We start from the raw sequence: 24,880 nt of genomic DNA on the forward strand, positions 1-24,880 counted from the left end.
GAAGCCAAAAGGCCAACTTGTTGTTTCTGCTTTTCCAAAAACACTCATGTGACTGGGAAGGAACTTTTGAAGTAGAAAAATGAATGTCTAGCACATACAAGTTGGGACGGACCTGGGGCATAGAAGATATGATACTAGCTGTATCACAATCATTCTGAAACTTTGTGGTAATACTTTTTCCTTCAATTGCACCGGATCTCAACTCCATGAGCAGCCTCTCTAGACAATTCAGGATTAAGATCCTTCATGAGTTGAAGAACAGCCTGGGACTGTTTATGCCTCAGCTCTGAAAGTTGTATGCTGTCGAGTTTGGGGTTTTATTTTCCTTTGGGGTTGTTGTTGTTGTTGTCGTTGTTGTTGTTTTGGTTGCTTGTTTTGGCCCCATTCCATTGTTAACATACATCAGTCCTATTTCATTGTTAACTCTGCCCATTTGTTTTGAGCATGCATATAAATTTTAAGTACTTGTTCCCTCATTTATAATATAGAAATAACTTCTCTAAAGGGCTACTCTTAGGATTAACCACTATAAAATTGCTAAAATGCTGTTTAGCACAGTGAGCTTTCCCACAGTGGGCATTACTGGAGGTGACTTCTCTTTCTTTAGTTTCCAAAGAAAGTTTCATATTTCTTGTCTCGTTCTTCTAAAGTTTAAAGCCCAATACTTTCTCTGCCGCCGCTAAAGAGTCAATCGTCTAATCCATTGGCAACGTAGGGCCACTTGGAGACGGAACCATAGTTACAGGTATCGAGTCTATACCCGGAACACATTGAGAAACGGACCGGAAGTGGCTCGGCTGTGCTTTACCTCCGCGGAGGGCATTGGCGGACAAACGGTGTGACTGGTGTCCCGCAGCTAGTGCGAACTCGTGGTATTTGTGTTGGGGACTTGCTGAAAGCTCCGCGGCGGCGCGGCGGCGCGGCGGCGTGACCTGAGTCCTACCCGACCACTTCCATGCGGGGTTGGAGGCTGCTAGCTCAGGCTGGCACCCCGGTGCTGGGCTGTGGCGCCGGAGGCCTAGGTGCTGCCCCAGGCTTAGGGAGTAGGTGGGTATGGGCAAAAGACAGGGTGGCGGGGTGCGCCGCCCACATAACTGTGTCCTTGAACAGAGACTTGGCTTGGCGCAGAGGGTTAGAAGCGGAAGGGGACGTGTGTTCAAGAGTGTAGCATAGTAATTAAGAAACCGTCTTTTAATCTTGAAGGGGTGGTGTTTTTTAATGGTCAAGAAATTAGGGGTTAGCTACGACTGTTAGCAGCAAGAATGTCTTCCAACCATCGAGTACTGCACTAGACCTCGTGTTTGTGTTGTGTCGTATATTGGACCTGTGTCCTGTAGCCCCTAGTGAGCAAACCACTGTCATAACGTAACAGTTTTTCAGATAAAACTGAAACTAAAGGGCAATAGGTTGTACAAAGTCACTCAGCTAATAAGTAGAAAATCACTTGCGATTCTAAGCTGGAACTTCCTGACTACCAACGAAAGTAGACTGCACAACGCTTTACTGAGGTTCTGACCCACCCTGTGCAAAAATTAAACACACTTCCTTCCTTGCCTCAAGCCTACTAAGCTCCTTCTTGGTGCATTAGCTGGACAGAGGTTGTGTGTTTTGTGGTTTTTAGTTTTGTTTTTAAAACTCTGCATATTTAGTTTCTTAACATTGGCGATGCTTTTACAGGCAGCGGAGTATACTTAGAGAAAATTTAGTTGAAAATTCATTGGTTATAAAACTGTCAAATACAGATTCATTTGTGTTAGTAGCCTCTCATTTGCTTAGGTAGGATTGTTTATTGTGGATGAAGAGAAGTTTAGCCTTCGGGGTAATGGAACATACACAATCCATACCATTCCCTGAGGCCTTGAGTGCATTATCTAACTGTGGCCTCGCCTACATTAAATGGAAATAATGATTTGATTTTTTTTTTTTTTCAGAAAGAACATCTTGTTCTTTGTTAGAAATCTCCACAGCAAGAGTAGTACTTGGTGGGATGAACATCTTTCTGAAGAAAATGTCTCGTTTATTAAGCAACTGATCTCCGATGAAAATAAAGCCCAGTTGTCAAGTAAACTGAATCCCTTGAAAGATGAACCATGGCCTTTACATCCTTGGAAACCAGGTGATTTGTAGGGATTTGAGATGTGACCCCTTAATTACGATATGGCTTGAGGCATATGTCTGTTTCATTTTGCTTTGAACCTTAGGAAGGTTTTTTGTAGGTGAGAGGAGAAACATTCTGCATATATTGTAAAATGAAAGGTAGAAACCAGGAAGAAGAGGCTGGAAAATACAGTGTAAAATGTCCTGTGTTAGTACAGCTACTTTCAGTTGGGGTGCTTTTGTGCTGTTTGGGCAAGCATAGTTCCAGAATCAGCTGTCTGTGATAGAATTCTAAACCCATGTATGGCCAGACCAAGCAGGATGGGGCTTTTCCTATTAAAACGTGTGTTTTCTGGAGTTAAGTTCAAGTCTAGCCTGGCTTGAGCTCCTGAGTTTCCAGCCTCTAACTCCTGAGTGCTAAGTTGTAGGCATATATCCTCAGCCTGGGTTATACTGTGCATGAGATCAAACTCAGGGTCTTGTCCTTGTGAGGCAGGCACTCTGCCAACTGAACTACATTGCCAGCCCCAAAAGTTCTTAATAGAGGACAGCATAATAGAGGAGAACTTGTGGCATCTATGTAATATAATACCATTTAATGCCTTAGAATTTGAATAGATTTTTTTCTAATTGATAATGCTGGACAGGATCTGAAACTACAAAAGAATAATAATAGAATTATATATATTAATACTATTTTAGTAATACTGTTATTAATACTGTTATTTTAAAACTGAAATGTTAGACTTATCTTACATTTGCTCATTTTGCAAACATTTATTAACTACCAGTATGTTGTACCTGATATAGTTGAAGATATTTACATCTGTAAGTAGTCTTGAAGATACCATATTTGTTCACAGGTTCTTCCAGAGTTGGCCTTATCGCCCTGAAGCTGGGCATGATGCCTTTATGGACCAAAGATGGTCAAAAGCATGCAGTCACATTACTTCAGGTAAGGAAATATACACATAAGGGATATGTATGTGCCAAGATCTGTGTATGTAACCTGTAATGGTTGAAATGTGTATCCCAGACAGAACACTGTGTGGTAAAGGAAAACATAACAAATAATAGTAAAGAGCCTTGCTTCTGATAGTTCCAGGAAAGTTGATTCTAGCCTAAACCAGTTTTCTCATAATGGGTTTGTAATGCCTGAAGTAATGCCCAGGCAGGGTAGGGTGGCATAGATCCTCACAGATCATCCACTTAATTCATTCTCAGAAAATACAGCCTATCATGTTCACAATAGTTCATTCAGGCCCTGACTGTAATTGTGATCTCCTTGCTGACTGTCAGAGTGGACTCTGCTTCTTCTAGGGAAACCACATTTTATTCACCAAGATCAGTTATTCTAGGTGGTTAAGGACTCAGGCTCTGAGTTTAAATCCTGGCTCTGCCACTCGCTATGTTCCTGAGTACACTAGCATCTTCTCTAAGTGATATAATTCTGTAAGGAACTGTTAGGCCTCACTGCAAACTATTACAGTGAGAACCACAAGAGATGACGGATGTCAGCTCCTAAAGACAGCACAGTGACTCAGAACTGTCAATTGCTTTCACTGTAGGGAAAGACAGATGAAGTTAGACCATTACTCTAGATCATTCTGGACAGCTCAGTGTCTGGGGTCTAATCTCAGAGGTGTGATAATGGTTAAATATAGGCTATACACACTTAGAGTGCTAACAAGGTACAAGGGCCTGTAACCGCTTCATGAACTATGGTCTGAGAGTGTGGATCAGTAATGGCAGACTGGTACTACCACACAGGAAGCAATTTATTATTGTGTGTCAGGTTTAGACCTATGAAACCTTGTAGTCATTGTCTTGCTGGATTCTCTGGGAAGTCCCAGAAGGTGTGTACCATGGTTCTTCTTCAACACTGTCTCAGGCAGCATCATGTTCAATACTCCAGAACTGGAATTTCCTAAATGTCCATTAGTGTGGAAAGCAAATAAATCATGACCTGTTCATAGAGTCTGTAGGCAGTGAGTAGAGTTACACATAGCAGAAAAGTAAGCTTTGTGAATACAGTGTTGAGTAAAAGGCAGCTCCCCTTACTTAGCCAGAGGTTTAGAGTCTAGACTGGGGCCTGGGTTCACTGTTGCCTTATTTCCAAGGGATGCTCACGCTCATTGGAGTCACAGTTTGAGAGCCCCTGTTCTAGAGTGAAGACTAGGGAGTCAGGCACAGTCTTAGGATTATAATTCTTCTTTAAAAGTTCTTATTTTGCTGTATACTTAGTTTTTTGTGTGTGTTCTATTTGACAGTTTCAAAGGTTTATTTATGTATTTTAAGATTGTAGCTGGTTTTAAGGGAATAATGAGTTAGTAACTCTGGAAATGCTTATTGTCTTAGGCACTCATTATGGCTGGTGGATCATGTTACAAGCTCAGGTTCTGTGTTTATTTTCAGGTACAAGACTGTCATGTGTTAAAATATACTCCCAAGGAAGACCATGATGGAAAAAGAGCCGCCCTGACAGTGGGCGGGAAAACGGGGTCACGCCTCTATGTAAGTCTGTATTTTCATTCCTAGAATACTACATGTTATTAGTTTCAGCTCTACATGTGTTCATATTTACAGAATGTTCTGTAGTCACAAACTGACACTTACCCTGAGGATTCTCTTTGGGGAGAGGCAGGCTAGCAAAGATTTTGAGTTAACTAGACTTCACTAAGCTGTAGTGTTTGTACGTCTGTGAAAAGAAGATCAATGGCTCTGCCTTCCTATTGGGCTTATTACAAGGATGGAATGAGCTTCCTCTAATTGCCTGGACTGCTGTACATGCTCACTAGATCGTGGGTTCATTCGTTTGGTTTTGGTTTTTTGATTTGAAACAGGGTTTTCCTGTGTAGAAAAACAGATGTTTTACCCTTTTTTCTTCTATGAAAAAAATCAATTTAATACTTAAAACCAGAGATTCATAAAAATTATTATGTATTTTAGAAGGAACTTTCTGTGTTTGGGATACATATGAACCCACATCAGATTTTTTTTTTTTAGCAGAGCATTGTTTCCCAAGTGTAGTGTTAAGAGAATGCTGATTATGTAGCTTGTTAGAAAAATGCACCCAATTAATATCTCTGCCCAGACCAAAGCTTAGAGGGTGAGAACACACCACTCATCTCCAAACAAATTTAGTTTTTTGTGTCGTTTATGAAATAAACGTGGGCAAAATCAAGATGTAACAATACTGTCTGTCACAAGTAGTATATGTTTCTTGCATGCTCTTGTGTGACTTTTCCTATGGAGACACGAATGAACTCACCTCAGATAGGGAACCCACAGCAGAGCATAGCAGCTAAGCAAAAGCCCAGCTTGTTAGCTCGTGAGGTATTGGGATCATGTGGAGCAGTATGGGTGAGGGTAGCACTCCGGAGCACAGACAGCTCAGCCCATCCCAGACTGGGTAACAGCTCAGAGTCTACAAGCCTGGAGCTCCCAACATGAGGTGTGGACAGCTCCTGCAGGCAGCTGGGCTAACCAGGGTGCTGTCCTAGGCAGTTGTCTGCAATTTCCACAGCCTTCAGGGAGCCTTGTGAATCCTCATGAATACGGTTCTGCTCTGAGGAAACCGGGAGATTCATTTACTCCTGAGTCTCTGGAAGGAATATGTCACTCAGGAGATTGGTACATAGCATGTATATGCTTGTCACAGTTAACTTATTGAGTGTTTGCTACATGCCAGAAACATGTAATTACTTCAGCCTCTGGGACAGGAGTGATGCTCTGGTCAGGACTGACTGACCACTGGTAAGAGCAGGACAGACTTCACAGACTTACATACCTAGTGTTTCTGGATACTAACCCTATAGGAACCCTCAAGCTGCTAAGATGGATGAATGAAGTAGCCAGCCCATAAATCAGCATAAGTCCAGCAGAACTGGAGTCAGCCAGTTTGGGGGAGAACCCATGCAATTCACAGGAGGAGACCAAAAAGGACAGTGGGTATTATAGGAATGCTTGTGGAGTCACTTCTTTGTTTATACAACGAATGTCGTTTCCATTATCAGTTTTGTAAATCTGTGTCCTTATGATCTATAAATTAACCATCATACTGGGACAATTTATTCTACTCTAAAAGATGTATGAATAAGCAATTCTTCAGACATAGCAGAAAACAGAGCTGGAGAGATGGTCTAGTGGTTAAGACTACTAGACACTCCTGCAAAAGACCCAGGTTCAGTTACCAGCACTACATGGCTGTTCACAGCCATCTGTAACTCCAATTCCAGGACATCCTAATGCCCTCTTCTGTCTTTTGCAAGCTCTAGGCATGCACATGGTACACATACATACATGCAGGTGAGACATGGCTATATAAAAATGAATCTATATTATCTTTAAAAAATAGGAGGCGATGAGGGCACAGTGCGTAGGTGGATCTCTGATCCTGGGTGCCTCCATCCACTCCTCTTCACCCTATTTTTCAGCATCCTTCTTTTACTCATAAAGATAGGATTTGAAGATCTCTAAATTCTTTTCCAGTTCTGAAATTTATATCAGTTCTGAATCCTTTAGCTCTTAAAGAAAAATGTGCTCAGGAGCATAGTTTAATATATTCTCTTTTACATAATGATAAAGATGTGTTGTTGATCAAATACTAATAGTATTTGCAAAATAGTAACGTACTTACTAATAATTTTTTCAGAAAGGTTAGCTTCTGCTTTCATATTGAAGATTGCTGCTCCCCTCCCATCTGTATATAAACCACAGTGTTATCTGCGGTGAATGTGCAGCACAGTGGGATTTGGAGGGTCAAGTGCTTTCTCTTATGGTGTGGTAGATGCAAACCATTTCAGCTACATAAACCTTAAGAGCTTTCATTTCTCAAAGGTCTGTTGGAGAAGGGGGTTGGAGAGGGCAGCAAGGGTGAGAGGTGGGTGTGTAGGGAGGGGATGAAAGTGTGTGCTGTGTGTGTGTGTGTGTGTGTGTGTGTGTGTGTGTGTGCAAGGTCACAGTGAGCTACTACCCTGGGTCTTTAATGTGTGCTAAGAAGAAGAAGAAAAGTTAGCCAATGTGGGAAGCACTCATCCTTTATAATTAAAGTGTTTTTGTTTAAAAAGAAAAGAAAATTTTCAAACTAGAAATGTACTAGCTACTTACATGGATTAGCACTCAAGGAAACTGGAATTAGACAGACTACAGAGAGGGGGTTTGGTTTTATCTTTTGGTTTGATTTTTTTTTTTTTTTTTACAAGACCCATGAATATCAAATATTGAGTAGTTGGGCACTCAAAATAAGTTGATTAAAACGGTTTTATTTATAATAAAGCTAGATCTGTTTTTTTTTAATCTGCTAGGAATTTATACCTCTTAAAAAAGTAGGCTAGTTTGTTTTTACTATTTTTGTATCTTATAAATAAAAACTGATGTGGTGCATAGTGTCTCTTTGTACTGGCGAGGGTGTGGAGAAAGAGGAACACTCTTCCATTGTTGATGGGACTGCAAGATGGTGCAACCACTTTGGAAATCAATCTGGCAGTTCCTCAGAAAATTGGACATAGCATTACCTGAGGATCCAGCTATACCACTCCTAGGCATATACCCAGAAGATGCTCAACTATGTTCATAGCAGCCTTATTTATAATAGCCAGGAGCTAGAAAGAACCCAGATGTCCTTCAACTGAGGAATGGATTCAAAAAATGTGGTACATTTACACAATGGAGTATTACTCAGCTATTAAAAACAATGAATTCGAGAATTTCCTAGGTAAATGGGTGGAACTAGAAAATATCATCCTGAGTGAGGTAAGCCAGTCACAAAAAAACACACATGGTATTCACTCACTGATTATTGGATATTAGCCCAGAACCTTGAAATGCCCAAGATTCAACTCACAGGCCACATGAAGCTCATAAAGAAGGAAGACCAAGTGGGGGTGATTTGGTCCTTCTTAGAAGGAGCAACAAAATACTCAAGGGAGCAAATATGGAGACAAAGTGAGGGACAGAAATTGAAGGAGGGGCCATCTGAAGACCATTCCACCTGAGTATCCATCCCATGTGCAGTCACCAAAAGTAGATGCTGATGTGGAAGTCAGGAAGTGCATGCTGATAAGAGCCTGATATAGATGTCTCCTCAGAGGTCTGCAAGAGTCTGACATATTCAGAGGCAGATGCTCACAACTAGCCATTGAACTGATCATGGGGTTCCCAATGGAGGAGTTAGAGTGAAGACCATTGGAGCTGAAAGGGTTTGTGGCCCCATGAGGAGAGCAACAATACCAACCAACCACAGCTCCCAGGGTCTAAACCACCAGCCTGGGAGCACTTAGGGAGGGATCCAGGGCTTCAGCTGTATACGTAAGATTGGAGGGCCCTGCTGGGCATAGGTGGAAGAAGAGATCCTTGACCTCATGAAGGCTGGACGCCCCAGGGGGTGGGAATTTGAGGGTGGGGAAATGGGAGTGGGGGGGTAGGTAGGGGTTACATCCACAGAGAAGGAAGAGGAGGGGTGAGGGCATAGGGGGTTCCTGTGTGGGTGGGGGATGTGGTAAGGGGACAACATATGAAGTGTAAATAAAACATCCAATAAAAAATAATAAATAAATAAACAAAGATAAAAAAATAAAAAGAACAATAAATGGCCCTAAAAGTTGATTAAATCAGTTCATCTTGGGAGCAGAGCATGCTTTCATTGTAGGAAGGATAGTTGCTGAGGAATTCTGCAGAAGGAGACTCAGCTTCATGGACGGGGCTGCCCACGTGTGACAGTGCTGTCAGCCTCTAAATTGCCGTTTGAATCATTTATTTGGAAGTTTAGAAGGGAAGGGGCAGGGCTGAGCAGACTGTTAGCGACGGCTGCTGTCAGCTTTACCTGAGCATTGGCTTTTCTCATGACTAAGACCTCATTTTAGAATATAGTGATTTTAGTTGAAACAGTTATTCAATTTTAGTGAAACTAAAGTGAAATTCAGATATATGTTGTCTTAATTCATTTTATGCTGGAGTCTAGTGTTAATGTAGGCTGTGATGTTCATTTTAGCTATTTTGCACCAAAACGATTTCTTCTCAGAAGTTCCTTGGAACACTTTAAGTTTAATATTAACAAAATAATTTTGTGCTTTATAAATCAACTGAACTACGTGAATGTCAGAAGCAAAGTTGAAAACTTTTGAATGAAATACATTTGAATTTGAAACACAAGGAAAATAATGTCAAGGAGCAGACACTTGTATGGAAAGCGTCTTTGCTCTGGTAGAAGTGAGATGTGAGGGAAGGAAGGTGAGATAGAGGTGTAGGAGTTTTCAGCAAGTGAGAAGGGGAAGGGCAGAGAGCAGCAGTGTTCCCTGCGCAGCCCCATTAGAGCAGCAGTGTTCTCAGTGTTCAGAATACAGTCCACTGAGCTGCAGGTATAGATGATTTAGCGATAAAAAAGACTGTGTAATGTGTATCACTATGGATGCAGATAAATGGTCTAAGGAATAAGAAAAAATAGGCTGACAAAAAATGGTCTTTTGGACAGCAAATCAGGAGGCCTGAGTAACCAGCTCATCTAAAAGTTTATTGGAAAAGCCCTATGAAAGAGGTGACTAGTGAAGACAAAGTAGTCACCTGAGGCTAGTGTAAGTGTGCTTTCAAACAAGCAAGGACAAGGGCGTACATTCTGAGACTTGTGCACATGGCTGGATCCTAAGCAGTAAGATGATTTGTTCTTAGGTGTATAATTAGTTTAGATATAATGTCATCTCCCTTAAACAGTGGAAATTAGATGTCCTTGGTGCAGTAGGGAATAGACTATGCTTTGATATTTACTTTCTGTGTTTATATAACTTGACTTGGGGCCCTGCGTTCAAGTCACTCGTGTTGTTTAATGCATTACTTACTTGTGCTGTTTTCCCTCTAGAAATCTGACTCTATATTGGAATTTTACCGAGATCTTGGATTGCCACCAAAACAGAAAATTAAAATCTTTCATGTAACAGATAATGCTGTAATTAAGCCAGGTAATCTGAGGTCGGGAGAGGAGGGAGGTAAAAATACCAAATATGCAATTTGTTTAATGTCAACCCTTTCAATAAAGCTAAGCAAAACACAAAGTCCCAAACACGTATTTTTAAATATAAAACCTATCTGATTTAATCACTAGGAACAAACAGTTTTTATCTCTGCTAAGTGGGGAAAGCTGTAGGATCCTCTTTGTTTTCCCTGAGAGGGAGGAACTCTAATCCAAATGTGGGGAGTGTCACATTTATAAAGAGCCTCTCCAAGTAAGTACTTTAGCTTCAAAACATGTTCATGGTTGCAGGCTAGGACTCTGCTAGGAGCAGTACTCTCCCTGAAGAGAGAAGTGCAGCTTCAAAAAGAGAACAGCAAACACGGCCCCTGAGAGAGTTATCTCCCTCTTCATGGAATGGCAAGTTAAGGATTGGCATGTAATTATACTGATTCCTGTGGTTAACAAATAGAACATCTTGATGTTTTACCTTCAAGAGAGCTCCTTAGTATTTGAACTTGCATTGCAACAAAAAGACAGTGAAATTTTTTAAGTTTAAATTTCTAACTTGAAGGTAAAATAACTTTGACTTATAAAATTAGTATAAGTCTTGCATCATTGTATATTGGTCTGACTTGTAACAGTATTCCACTTGAAATATAAAGGAATTGTTCTGAAATACTTTGTTCTGAAGAAAAGTTAAGTATACACTTTGATATTAGCAGACTTAATTGTCTAAGCCCTCTCTTCATGTTTAGGATAGTTAGCAAAGTCAAGTCCATGTTAATTTTTGCTGTAATTCTAACCATACTAAATTACATTTCTGTGAGTCAGTGATGGTCACATTGCAGTTTGAGTTGTTCAGCCTTGCAAAAACGAGTTCTCTTTTTTTACTCTTACTTTTTCTTTTTTTTAATTATTATTTTTGATGGACAGATCCTCTTTATTTATAGAGTATAATATGATATTTTGACATACATAGAATGAAGTCCTTATTGAAGTCCCTTTTCCTTTACAAACCTAGATTATTCTTACATTAAAGAAACTGCTCTCTTAAACTCCACTGAACCCCACTCTTTGTACTAATTAAATAAAACCCACTTTCCATTTTGTTCTCAGCTACATTGGTCCCTCATTTTTTTCATTTTTTTTTTTAAGGGCTCTTAATTGGTGATATAGTGTTGACTCTTACCCAAGATAACAATTTTTGTGAGGTCAGTCAGGGCTGAGCCTTACAAGTGTTGAGTACCTGTAAGGGCAGGTTTTGTCTAATCCAGAGACCTAAGAAAGTGCTAGGGGAGAGAGACTTGATGAGTGTTGTGCCTAGAGCAGAAGTAATCTGATGGGAGCAGATACTCTGTGAATAGATACCCATAATCCATACCCAGCCGAGGAGAGACCAAGTCAGGTTAGGACATTTCCTTGTCCACAGGGTGATGAAAGACCGCATCAAACCTCAGCTGTCATCGTAGTTCTTGTCATGTTCTTTCTTTTCCCCTTATGTAAGTGGATCATATGCTTTAATTCAGCATACCTATTTACTGAAACAACCAGGAATCATTGAACTTTGCTTGCCAGCAAGGGGACTGTAATTGCTACAGGACTCACTCATTTAGACCAGCACCACATAAGCTCCATGAAGGTGCTGGTCTGGCAGGTATAGTCTGGAGGCTCACTGGAGCACCATGCTCCTTGAACGGGGTCCCCTTGTTCTTCAGCCTTCTCATTGTTAACTAGGACCTGTTTGCAGATGGCTTCAGTATTTGGGTGTCTCTGATGTTGCTAATTGCTGAAGATCTGTGAGCATTTAAAAGCCTGCTGAGAGCTATGTGGGCCAAGTATCTGTGGATAAAGTCCTTCCTGTTGCTGACAGATAACGTCGATTTCTCATTTCTTTTTCATACAGGGACCCCTCTTTATGCTGCTCACTTTCGCCCTGGACAGTATGTGGATGTCACAGCCAAAACGTAGGTCCTCAGAGGTTCTCCTTTGCTTTGCTTTTCTCCACATGTTAAAGGACAGAGTGGGTGAAACTACAGTCTCTGAAGTTAGACAAACTGCTCCCATAAGTCTGTCTGTAAAGTCACTGACTACTAGTTTCATATAAAGAGTGTACATGAGATGAACTAAGATGTGTGCTTCCAGAAATGGGGCACAGAGGAAGACCACGTGACTTAAGTGCTTTCCCAGTTAGGTCGCTTTAAAGACCAAGACGCACGGCTTCACTGTGAAACACAGCTGAGCAGTGGTGGTGGAAGACTCCTGTGATAACTGGAGTTTGGTTTGAGGTACTCTTTCTAATCACTGGGATTTGTAAGATTTTATACTATTTGTAAAAGTGGTTGTAGTGTTTAATTCTTACTGTAACTGTAAAACATGTTTGCAATCATCTTATCAGAAACTAAGCATGCTGTTGGGACTTTTAGTGTGAGGTAGTAAGACTCTGCTGTAAAGGGAAGAAACCCTTTTACTTTCAAGGGTCTAGTGTAGAGGTGATGGCTAACTGCCACTGACTAAATGCTGACTATGGTTCATCTAGTCTGGACTGGTATTCTGGATACTTTAACCACTTCTGCACAGGGTGTAGCCGTGTCTCTATGACTCCAGGAGCTCTTCGGATGTTAGAGAAGTTACTGCTCAGTACTGCGGAGTACTCAAGTCTGGAGATGCTTGCAAACTGGATTCTGCTGGCTGGTGGAACTCACACAACCTAGAACAGCCAGAATTAAAGCACCAGTTGCTTTGTTTTCTTCTCCCAACATGGATCCTGACTTCAGTCTTCTGTGTTTCTTTTCTCCTCTTAGTCACATGACAGTGCCTACAAAGATATCAGTACCAAGAGCCTTCAACAGATAAAGGTGTTTGTGGATTCTGGGAGAGGGCAGTTTGTTTGCATTTATTTTGAGATGCTGACCAAACAGCAGTTTTTATCCCAAGAATCTGATGACTGCTGCCTTAGGTTCCTTACCAATACAGTATATAGGTTCCTGATGGCAATTGGGTAGATTCGTTTCCACACCATGACCACCTCGTGTCAGACACAGGCCACTGCCAATGCTGCCTTTCTCTTTGTTCAGCTTTGTAGAAGTGCAGTGGGATAGATTGGCAGTAAGAAGAGTCTTTAGGGGATTCTCAGCCTGTCCCTTTTGTTCTCCCCTCATTACTGAAGCCAGTAACATTTCTTTCTTGTCTCTTGTTCTTCAGCTTTTCTGAGCTTTGTTAGTTAGCCAGTGAAGACTCTGGGTTACAAACCAGATTGTTTTACTTTTAAGTTTATGAGTTATTATAAATCATAAGATGCCATGCATTAATCCTTATATACAGTGCTGTGTGAATTCCATTACATATCTTGCAGGACATACAGGATACTCTGAGAAGTCATGCAGAGTCACATGCCTTGGTCAGCAGGTGACTTGTGGCCAGGCTTGTGACTGGCTTGGTGTAGAGCTTAGCTTTTCCAAGCCTGTGCTCACTCAGTGGGTGCTCATGGTTCATATGCTACTGTTGAGCTGTCGAGTGTCTTTGGTTTTCCCCCTTTTGATAATTCCAGTCTTCTTGGTTATAGAGTAAAGGTGGGGGGTGTTTTTTGTTTGGTTTTGGTTTTATAAGGTTCTGTTTCTAGAAAACCATGATTTGAAGTTATGTGGCAGCCTCCAGGGTCAGTAGCAAATAAACATTAGAAAAATAGTGTCCTTAGGACTAAAGCAGTGATGGTCAGTCTGGAAGAAAGCAGACCACACAGAGGAGGTCCTTCCTGCAGTACAGCATTCGAGTAACTTCAATATAAGAGGTGGGCAGGCTGCCCTGTGGGAGCTCACTGTATGCTTGTCTGTGTGTCTTCATGTAGACTGACTTCCCTGGCACCAGCTTGAATTGGATTTCATGTAATTTTGTGTTGAGTATTTCCAGGGACCATACTGCTTCTAGCTAGCATGTTACTGCTGTCCCCCTAGCTTTTAAAGCCAGTAAACTGATTGTGTGTGCATGAAACTTGGTTTGAACTCCTGAGTGCATTGTTGGCTCCTTAGCTGTGCAGCTTTTCCCTGACGCTGACTTCCTGGGCTGTGGGGTATCTGGACAGCCCACATGCATAGGCTTGTTTTTCTTTTTTTCCTTTAAGTTCTTTAGTGTATGTCCCTCGATGCTTCTCATTTGGAGGGCACTTCCTGTTTTGAATTTAAGTTCTTTGGAGCCCATGAGAGAATTGTTTTCCCCATGAATTATGAATGGAAGCATTGCATTTTGGGTATAGGTTCTGTGTCCCATGTTCTTTCTCCTATGACTGATGTGGGGACAGACTTTTCTACTTTGTCCTCCATTTCTACTTTTTTTTTTTAATTTAATTTACTTTCTATTCGGAGCAGTAAATTATAATGAAACAAGGAGTGGTTAGATTATGAAGAGATAATCTCTCAAAACTAAACCTTAAAGTGAATGGTTGTTTCTAGATGAAGGATAGTTTGAGAGGAAGTATTTTAGGGTTGGGTCTTGGTTTGTTGTTTAAACAAAGCTTAGTGGTAATTGATGATTGTTTTCCTAAATGTACCAAGCAACCAACCCAAGGTTGGGGGTTACTAAGTAACCGGTCACCTAGGTCCCAGCTGAAAGTCATGGCTCAGACAGCTGTGACCAAGGCAAGTTCCTTAGCTTTTATTACTTTATCTGTAGCAGAAGGGCTTCCAGCACTTGGCTGGAGGCTGGCACTGAGACCTACCTGCCCAGGACCATTGGCTGCCCTTGCCATGTTATCAGCTGCTTCCTGTTTAGAGTTTAAAAGGCAAGTCCCACCCTCAGTAAGATGTACTGTGAGAGGGGAGTAGAAAGCATGACCTCATTGAGAGTTCTAATACATCAAACATCTTTGGACACAGTAGCTCTAAGACAGACATAGTCAACATGCAAATGAATGTACATTTTAAAATTTGTTTATTTTAATGGTTTATATTATTTTGGTGTTTTGTCTGCATGTATGAGGGTAGCAAATCACTTGGAGCTGGATTACAGGTGGGTGTGAGCTAGCATGTGGGGGCTAGGAATTGAACCCAGGTCCTTTGGAAGAGCAGCTGGTGCTCTTACCACTGAGCTAACTCTCCAGCCCCAAAAGATGACTTCTGGCTTTCTCTGTGTAGTCTTGGCTCTCCAGGAACTCACTCTGTTAACAAGGCTGGCCTTAAACTTACAAATTCATCTGTTTCTGTCTCCCAAGTGCTGGGATTAAAGGACTAAAGGCATGCATCACCACTGCCCAGCCTGAATGCACATTTCTATACCCCAATAACACTACTCACAAAAGCAGGTGCTCAGTGCATGCTAACGTGCCTGTCTGTGAGTTAGACAATAGGAAGAAGAGAAGCAGAAGCAAAATGCTCAGAGTGCCTGTATATGAGGCATTAGGGAGGAAACCACAAGGTGAGCATTGGTGCCAGAGGGGTAGGGAGACTCCAGAGAGGTTCAGAGGACAGCTGTGTGAAAGGAAGGCATGGGCCTCTGAATACTGGCTGCATGTTTGATATTAAGGAGTCATTCAGTTATTAAAGACTGTGGTAACCATATTGTGGTTTTGTAGTTTAAAGATGTCCTTAGCTTTTCATATTACAGTATTCTTGATGGAGATGGTTTTTCAGTACCCTGAGTACCCTACTGGAGCTGCAGAGCAAGAGAAACAAGATACACAGGCAGGCCTGGAGACAGTGGGGGCAGTGGTGGATGCCCAGGCTTCCTTAGTCTCTGCTCTTCAGTATGATTTCCATAATGTAAATTATTTTACTAAAATACGTTTGCATTTTTGGATTAGAGTAATCTCAGAGTAATTCTCAGAGACTAATTGAAGAAGAAAATAGATTGCAGAGGCAAGTGGTAAGTTTGATGAGACAAGAGAAGACAGAAAAGGATGTCACAGAAGCCAGTGGAAAGGACAGGACTTGGAGGTCGGGATTGTAGAGGTATCCTTAGAGAACTGGGCAAAGATGGCTCCGAGCAGCTATGTAGTCTCTCCTCACCTCAGAGATGTTTGTCCCCAGGTACAAGTGTTAGAAATATTGCCATATAGTGTAAAGAAGTATCTGTTGATTTGTTTTAAAACTATGTATGTTGTCAATATTTGGGCATTTGTCATGGTATGACAAGGAGGTGAAATTCTAGTGACCTCTAGAGATAATAGGATGGATTGGGAAATGGTAAATTACCCATTTCCTTCTGGAAGGGTTTACGGTTACTAATGCAAGCCTCCAGATCAGTGTTCTGGACCTCCCTAACGCTGCAGTCCTTTAACACATTCCTCATGTTATGGTGGCCCCCAGCCATGAAATTATTTTCATTGTGCTTCATAACTGTAATTTTGCTACTGATATTGATCATAATGTAAACATTTGATATGCAGGATATCTGATGTGTGACCCCTGTGAAAGGTTTGTGTGACTCCCAGGCGTCGGGACTCACAGGGTGAAAAACACTGCTCTAAACCTTCTTTCCCTTTTCCTTTTTTCCCACGACATTACAGTGGCAGTGATGGGCATTAGGCTCACTTCTTTAGGCTGGGCAGTGGGTTAAATAAGGCGTGGTCTCTGCCCTGTATGCAGCCCATATGGAGAACAATGGCAGTAGTCTTCTAAGTTAAGTGACACTTTTTAAACAAAGTATCTAAATAAATTCATTTTTGTTGTCCTCATTTTCAGATAAGCCTTACTAATGTTGGAATGTCTAAAATTGCATTCTCCCTGGCTTGGATTTTCATTTGATTTATTTCTGCAGCCATTAGTTAAGCTACATTGGATAGCTAGAAAGAGTGGTGCACACCTGCAAAGCCAGCCTGAGTGAGACAGTATGCTATAGGCCAGCCAGGACAATCGCACAAAACCCTGCTTCAGACAAACAAGCAGGCAAGCAAAAAACCCCACTGTGGGTGAAGGGAGAGGAGCTAGGTATCTGTGTTGGGTGTAGTTTTTTGTTTTGTTTTGGTTTTGGTTTTGGTTTGTTTTTTTTCCTATGATTTATGCTAAGCAAAGATTAGTTCATTCCTTGTTCCTGTTTTACTTTTGTTCAAGCTGGATAGCAGCTGGGAGAAGTGAGACACTGGCTACCTGTGCCTCCCGTGATCAACAGGTGCACCGTGGCCTCCACATCCAAAATTAAGCCCATAATTGCCGTGTCTTGTGTTTTCGCCTTTTGTTTAAAGGTTATTTACTGAAGAGGTTCCCGTTGTACACAGTGGGACTCATGAAGTGTTCCAGACCCAGACTGAAAAACAGTCTGCAATTAGCTGACACATAATTAGCACTTTCAGGGTACCGCTTTCATTTTGTAATCATTTACTCTGAAATGAGCTCAATTATCTTCTGTAATTTACCTGCTTGTGTTTTTTCTGGTGCATGCACTCACGCTGACTTTTTAAGGCAGATAATCAGTTTGAGAACTCTGAAGGCAGTAGTGAACTTCTACAAAAGGCAGCCAGCGTGCAAAGGAAGGTATTTTTAAAGTATGCTCCTTCAAGATGGCCCTGCTGGTACCACTCTTCTGCTCTTAGGCGCTACTTGCTAAATGATGGAAGACTTCTAAATTACTCTTGAGTTATTTTTTTTTTTTTTTTTTTTTTTTTTTTTGGTTTTTCGAGACAGGGTTTCTCTGTATAGCCCTGGCTGTCCTGGAACTCACTCTGTAGACCAGGCTGGCCTCGAACTCAGAAATCCGCCTGCCTCTGTCTCCCAAGTGCTGGGATTAAAGGCGTGTGCCAACACTGCCCGGCCTTCTCTTCATTTTTTAATTGCTAAGCTTTTTACATTACTTTGCAAGTATGCCCAAAATTTCATTGTTAAGTGTAAATATTAATAATTTCTGACACATGATTTCAGTATTTGATTTTCATAGCTTCTATTTGATGTTCAACTCTCTATAAAACTATGCAGATATTTTTCCATTGAATATATGTTACATTTCTATTTTAGCATGGTGATAAGAATGCCCCCCCCTTTTTTTTTAGTTATTGAGGAATGAGAAAATATATGCTAGCAGAAAGAGGTGTATGCTAATTTAACTTATTAACAAGTTAGGGTGTGATTTGAGAGTACATTTCTGATGGGTTCTATTTATCACTTAGAGTTGGTTTTATGTTAAGTTCTTGATTTATCTAAAACTTATTCAAGGGGCTTTCTTTGGTCCATCCTGTCTGATAATTCTTTCTGAATAACTACATACCAAAGTTCTGGGGGATAGCAATCTTTTCATGCTGTGCTGTAATTGACCTCAACAGTGCACATCTAATCATAACTAGCTTTGTTGAAACTACACGATATTACATTAAGTTATATTGCTATTGTCTAGTGAAAGGTGAAGAAAATCTGCACTTTTAAGAGCACATAGATGATGTCTGTAGTAGATCTACAAGTCCCCTGGTCCTGCACAGGATTATTTGTAAGGATGCACTTGACATTCAGAGATAGCCTTTAATGAAATGTTTGAACTTGGTGGTGGTAGCTTGTTTTTCTATCTAACAGATTCTGCAACAAAGCGTGTTCATTTAAAATCAATATTTAGGTTATTAGGAAACTGCCTTTCTCTACTTCTGCTTTTCTACTAGCTTCCTATTCAGCGCGGGTCAGGATCCATCTGGTAATGTCCAAAGCTACTTGCCCAGCATCTAGAGGTTTTTCTGTGCGCTAGCCGTTGCTTTCTGACTTGTTGCCCTCACACAGTTGCTGAAGTAAACCAATCCTTGCAACCTCAGTGTCTGGTTAGAAATTCAGCACACTTGCCCGACTGTATCTAGCTCAGGGTCTCTCACAGGCTCCAGTCACATTGGGCCCTGACAAAGAAAAAATTGCCTCCGAGCTTATTACCATGGCTGTTGGCAGCAGCAGGGCCTCAGCTGTTGACTGGAACAAATCGTGTTGCGTTGTGCTCCATAGGAATGCTTTTATACTGAAAGCTGGTTCTTGTAGAGTCTAGGAAACAAGAAAAGAGTACCAGAGGAGGGTCTCTTATAACCAAGCCTCACGGTGACAACTTATCTCTTAGCATATTGTATTCATTAGACCGAATCCGTCCCAGGCTCCTGGAAGAGGATTAAGCACAGTGTGAGTACTAGGGGATGGAGTCTTTAGGGTCCGTCCTGACGGCTGCCTGCCACGTTTGTTATGAGACTGAAACTTCTAGAGCCTTGCCATCATATCACTAGATTTTGAGGATGAACTTCATAAGTAAATTCCCCAAGCTTAGCTTGCTGTTGTCTTAAAGTCTTGACATAACATTTTATACAGAGCTAGGCTCCAGCGGGAGGTACAAGCCAAGACAGATAAAGAAACGTTCATTTGCAGTTTGGCTGGTATGGCCTTTTCTGGTTATTTAGATAAGAAGTCTTGTTAGAACTCCAAGGTGCTGTCAAAAAAGTAGAGTCAGAAATATTTTATACTCCATTCATTATGTAAATTCTAACTTTTTTCCCCCAGTATTGGTAAAGGTTTTCAGGGCGTCATGAAAAGATGGGGATTTAAAGGCCAACCTGCTTCTCACGGTCAAACAAAGACCCACAGGAGACCTGGTGCCATCTCAACTGGGGTGAGTATAAATAGTGGGGCTCACCAAGGGAGGTGGGAGGTAGGCTGGGTCTCATTTTGTAGCCCAGGTTAGCCCAGATAGTGCAGGACTCTAGCAGAAATGAGACAACGGTGGCTTACAACTGAAAATTCATGGAATACAGAAGCTGAGGCAAGAGGATCAAGAGTTCAAGGCCAGTTTGAGCTTTATAGCCTTCTCTCAGAAACAAGCAATAACAACTCCTACACACACACACACACACACACACACACCTCCCAAGAGAAGGGGTTCCTACTCATGTAAATGAATTGCATCTGTGAGTATATAAGAAAGAGAACAAAATGGAATGTTCTTCCTGACAGCTGGCTAATCCCTATAGACAGAGTGATGACACCTTGCTGCTTGGTGACGTCATAGATGATGAGTTCTGCCAGCATTTTCAGTGGATACAAATCAATGGTAGAAGCTTCAGAGGAGCTGGATGTACATCTGTTTTCAAGTCAAATTGCAAATTAACTATTCAGAGAGTACTAGCAGTAGAGGGGACCAATGTGCTTTGTACATCCTTGGAATCAAAATGACTGAAAATGTGAACTTTGTCTTTTGTTATTCAGGATATTGCCAGAGTCTGGCCTGGAACTAAAATGCCCGGGCAGATGGGAAACAAAGACAGGACAGTGTATGGACTGAAAGTAAGTCTGTAAAGTGCTAATGTAAGTTCACATGCAGAGACCAGAGTGTGCACTGTGTGTGTGTGTGTGTGTGTGTGTGTGTGTGTGTGTGTGTGTGTGTTTGTGTGTGTGTGTGTGTGTGTGTTTGTGTGTGTGTGTCTGTCTGTGTGTGTCTGTGTGTGTCTGTGTCCTGAACAAGGATGCTTTTGACTGTAAAGATGTAGGCTATGGGGTTGACTTGTAGATGTAGAATTAGAGTCATTCAAGAGAAATGAAATGAGTTGTACTATAATGTGCATAATTATAGTTCACACCTTAGCCAAGAAATACACAGTTGTTAGGAAAAAGTAGGCAGCTGTATTTAAACTGGAATGTTTTTGTAAGATATTGCATTGGGGAAAAGATTCCAAGCATTAACTGTACACGCTCCTTGAGGGAGATAGGGGAACAGTCCTCCCAGACTTTGTTTCTGTATATTCTGTATTTCCCAGAGAAGCTGGGGGTGCATGGCTGCCTGTCTTGGAGTCTCTGTCAAGTGTGAGTGAGGTAGATGGAGGAAAGGAGAGGAGAGGCAGTCCCAGTAGCGGGGGAAGAATACTTCATTGTGGTGCATGGACTTTTATAAAGTGTGTGTGTGTGTGTGTGTGTGTGTGTGTGTGTGTGTGTAAAGAGAAATTCACATTTAATCTGCTAATTTGAGAAAGTCTTCAGTAACTAAACAAAAACAATTTTTATTGTAATGCGGTACAATATGCTTGTACTTTCATTAAAACAACAAATATGTATGTGTATATTTGCGTATATATAGCTCAAAGCATAGAAAGAACAAAATAAGCCACCATAGCAACAACAACCAGAAATGGTCACTGATGTTGTGTGTGGTTGTTCCATCTTTATCCATACATTTTATGTATAGGGGGGACAGTCTATTTGAATGAGTGGGTGGATGCTTGACTGAGCGGTCACTCTGATGGATACATGAAAGGATAGTTCTAGGATTCCTTCTGTGGTTATATGAGGGCTGAGAAATCCCACTGTGGGCTGCCTGAAGGCTGGAGCCCTGCAGTGCCTGGAGCCCTGACTCATTCCAAACCTCAAGCAGAAGGCCCAGTTATGGGAGTTCTCAGTCTGAAGCACAAGTCCTAAGACTGAAGCAGACACATGGACGGGCACTGGCTCCAAGGTGCAGGGAGCTTGGAGTTGAGATGACTGGGACAGATTTCCAGGACAGAGAGGAAATACTTCTCTCTGCCTGCCGCTTTCATTTATTCTGGGCCCCTGATTGGATGGGAGTCACTGACTGAGTAAAAGTCCACACTGAAACTCCCTCACAGGCATACCAGAACTCCATATCCCTCAACCCAGTCAGGTCAACCCTGAAGTCAGTTATGAGATAAATCTAAGTCTGTTTCCCACCATTACTATTTTACCTTAGTAAAGTCCGTCTGCTTGCCACGGTTTTCTTGTGGCATTTATTTTCTTACTCTATTTTATATTTTATTTTATTTTATTTTATTTTATTTTATTTTATTTTATTTTATTTTATTTTTGACTATTACTTTCCACTTGTGTGTTTGTTTTGCTCCATATTGAGATGTTTTTAAAGGCAGTCTGCTTAGCCTGCTTAATTTAGAGATGAGATTCAGTGAGTTGCGAATTCCCAGTGGCTAGTTATAGAAAAGTAATAGTAACCAAACTAGAACTGAATTTACACGTCTTTCTCAGGGTTAGCTGATTCCATGGAGCTGAAGTTGTCGTCAGCTGCCACACTCATGCAGTAAGGTGCAGGAATACCCTTACTAGTCACTGACACGGGGCTGAAAGCCTTTCAGCCTCTGTGTGGCCTTCCGTGCTCGTGTGCTCAACTACAGAGCTCTTATATCTCCTAGTTCCTGGTGCCTTCACCTCATAAGTTGTTTGCTTCTTGTTGCAGGTGTGGAGAGTGAACACCAAGCACAACATAATCTATGTCAATGGCTCTGTGCCTGGACATAAAAATTGCTTAGTAAAGGTATGTACAACTGTAATTTCTACTCCTTGTTACTCTGGATATCTTCCATGAATTCTCTTTGCTCTATTACGTAGCTTCTAAAGAAGTGTCTGTTTCCACCACATGTCCTCTTACCCCAGTTTTCTTTGTAGTAGCACCTCAGTGAAAACAAAAAACACACTATAAATAATGAGCCACACACTGAAGCCATGAATGCAAGGGTCTGTCGGAGAGGCTTCAGGGAGAGAGGAGCCATTGCCAAATGTCACTTCTCCTCTGTCCTTCCAGAAATGTGGGCAAAAGGACAAGAAGTGCTGAAGTGGGGGCCGGGGTTTCACTGCCACGCCGCTTAGTCGCACCTGCCTCCCCAAATACCTCCTATCCTGTCAAAACTAAAAAGAAAGGAAAAAAGGAAATAAAACTAACATGTTGACCAGATAGACTGAGGTAAAGCCTGGGAGTTTCCGAGGATCTGCTGTGGAAGTGGGCTCTACAGCTAAAGTGAGCCCGTTGCTGACGCTCCAACAACAGCAAATAGAAACCACAGTTTTACTGTATGTTGCATTACATATACTCACTTATACTAGAAACATCATCAATAGTTTTGTTATTGGAAACCCTCAGGTACAGTCGATACATAAAAGTGTAAGCGTAATGAGAATTCACCACTTGGATTCTGGTGATGATTTTATCAAATTAGCTCAGAGTTTTCTTATAAGGTATTTTCCTAATTAAAGTTGAGCCTAAGGTTGGTGCGTTGGGGAAAACTGAACATGATGGTTCCCTTCTGGGCAACGTCCTGGTCACTTCCCGGAACAGCTCTAATGAGGGCACTAACATAGAACTCTTTTTATGTACTTAGTTGTTCCTAGCAGCTGCTGGCTAGTTTTGACTAAGTTATTTATTTCTCATTGCTAAAATGAACATGCCCTATTTTATTGCATATATAAGTGTATTTTTCTCTCTGAATGAGGCCACAGAAGCTTTGAGGATCCCAATCATATTGTCCAAAACTAAAGTACAGCATCTTGGATCTTTTCAGCACCTCTGCTAAGGGACATCTGCTGTGAATCCCCACATAATCTGAAAGGTTTTAGGCCATAAAATGTTCTCAGAGCTTCTATTAACACTTGTAGGTTTCTTTCTCTTGTTTTTGCTGATTGTCATTCTGTCTTTACCTTCTCAGTTAGAATGCTCCTTGCCAAATATAAGCTAATTTCTTTAATAAAAGCAGTATTTCCCTTTTTGTGTTCTTAGACTTAAAATTAACAGAAATAATATCATGTTTTTAAGCCTCAGCCTCCAAAATTTTGTTCTAAGTATAGAAAACAAAGTAACAAATCAGGCAAAAAGAGTAAATAATAAAATGGGTAATTATCAGGTATTAATTGTATTAAGTATCAAACCTTCTTGTTTTGTTTTGTTGGTTTTTTTTTTTTTTTTTTTTTTTTTGGTTTTTCAAGACAGGGTGTCTCTGTGTAGCCCTGGCTGTCCTGGAACTCACTCTGTAGACCAGGCTGGCCTCAAACTCAGAAATCCATCTGCCTCTGCCTCCCAAGTGCTGGGATTAAAGGCGTGCACCACCACTGCCCGGCGTATCAAACCTTTATACTTGAAAAATAAATATGCATATAAAAGATACTTGAGATGTAATTTTAAAATATCCATCCTATTGGACAATTAAATACATGCTTCCAAGTCACAGTAAAGTATACAGAGATAATCAGTGGTTTTATTCTTGTGGGTAGCTGATTCAATTGAGGAAGAACGATTAATCAGAATGCCTAGAGTTCCTTTCTAATATTTTCCCACAACAAGAAATATAGCGGGAGACCCCATTCTCGCCTCTCTGTAGAGTGGCTGCATTCATGTTCAGACGTGTAGAACAGAGACTCTTGTCAGTGGTCCCTTTACATACATACCAAGATTGATAGTGGAGTGAGATTTTATTTTTCCTTATTCTCTCAGATCAAAGACTCTACGCTGCCTGCATACAAGGATTTCTGTAAGAGCCTGCCGTTCCCTACCTACTTTCCTGATGGAGATGAAGAAGAACTTCCAGAGGATCTGTACGATGAGAACGTGTGGCAGCCCAGCGAACCTTCCATCACCTTTGCCTGATGCCCTGGTGCGACAGGACTCTGCTCCGTGCACTTTGATGAACCAGATCACTAATAGAACAGGAATGGGAATCGTATTCCCTGTGCTCAGTCATGAGAATGCTCGTTTTTATCAAAGGACACAAATGAGTCACTCAGCCCTCACTTCAGTCTGATTAGCAGGTTATTGAATTAAAAACTAACAGCCACATAGACTGGGTTTGTTAACATTGACAAGTTGTGAGGAACAAGATGCCTGCCGTTTGTAGGTGTCATCTTTAGACACACTTCCCAGGCTTGTTTTTGTTTTTATAAACTTTTATTAAAGATTTATCTCTCAATGTCTGGTTGTGAAACAGAACCCAAGGGAACTACATTACTTCCTGTTGGATAAAAGAAAACATTTCTTTAAAAACATAACATTCTTTTTAGAGTTTAGAAAGTTGATGGCATGAGGAATTTTTTTTTTTTAATCTCAATTACAGAAACCTGCATGTTACAATGAGGACTGGGTGGATGTGGAGACAGCACAGCCTGCTGTCTGGAGCAGCCA

At 41.2% G+C, this 24,880-nt stretch overlaps 1 protein-coding gene across 1 annotated transcript; it reads left to right on the top strand.

Annotated features, from left to right (window-relative positions):
• Window positions 1–772: 772 nt before the first annotated feature.
• Window positions 773–24,668, top strand: Mrpl3 (mitochondrial ribosomal protein L3). Its single transcript, XM_028756822.1, has 10 exons — window positions 773–1,047; window positions 1,932–2,116; window positions 2,961–3,052; window positions 4,513–4,611; window positions 9,950–10,049; window positions 11,946–12,006; window positions 19,480–19,588; window positions 20,182–20,259; window positions 22,172–22,249; window positions 24,197–24,668. Exons 1-10 carry the CDS (start codon window positions 956–958, stop codon window positions 24,347–24,349), a joined length of 1,047 nt encoding a protein of 348 aa, XP_028612655.1. The 5' UTR covers window positions 773–955; the 3' UTR covers window positions 24,350–24,668.
• Window positions 24,669–24,880: the final 212 nt, after the last annotated feature.

This window comes from Grammomys surdaster, unplaced genomic scaffold (assembly GCF_004785775.1).
Source record: "Grammomys surdaster isolate TR1022 unplaced genomic scaffold, NIH_TR_1.0 126131, whole genome shotgun sequence".
In the NCBI taxonomy this organism is placed as follows: Eukaryota; Metazoa; Chordata; class Mammalia; order Rodentia; family Muridae; genus Grammomys; species Grammomys surdaster.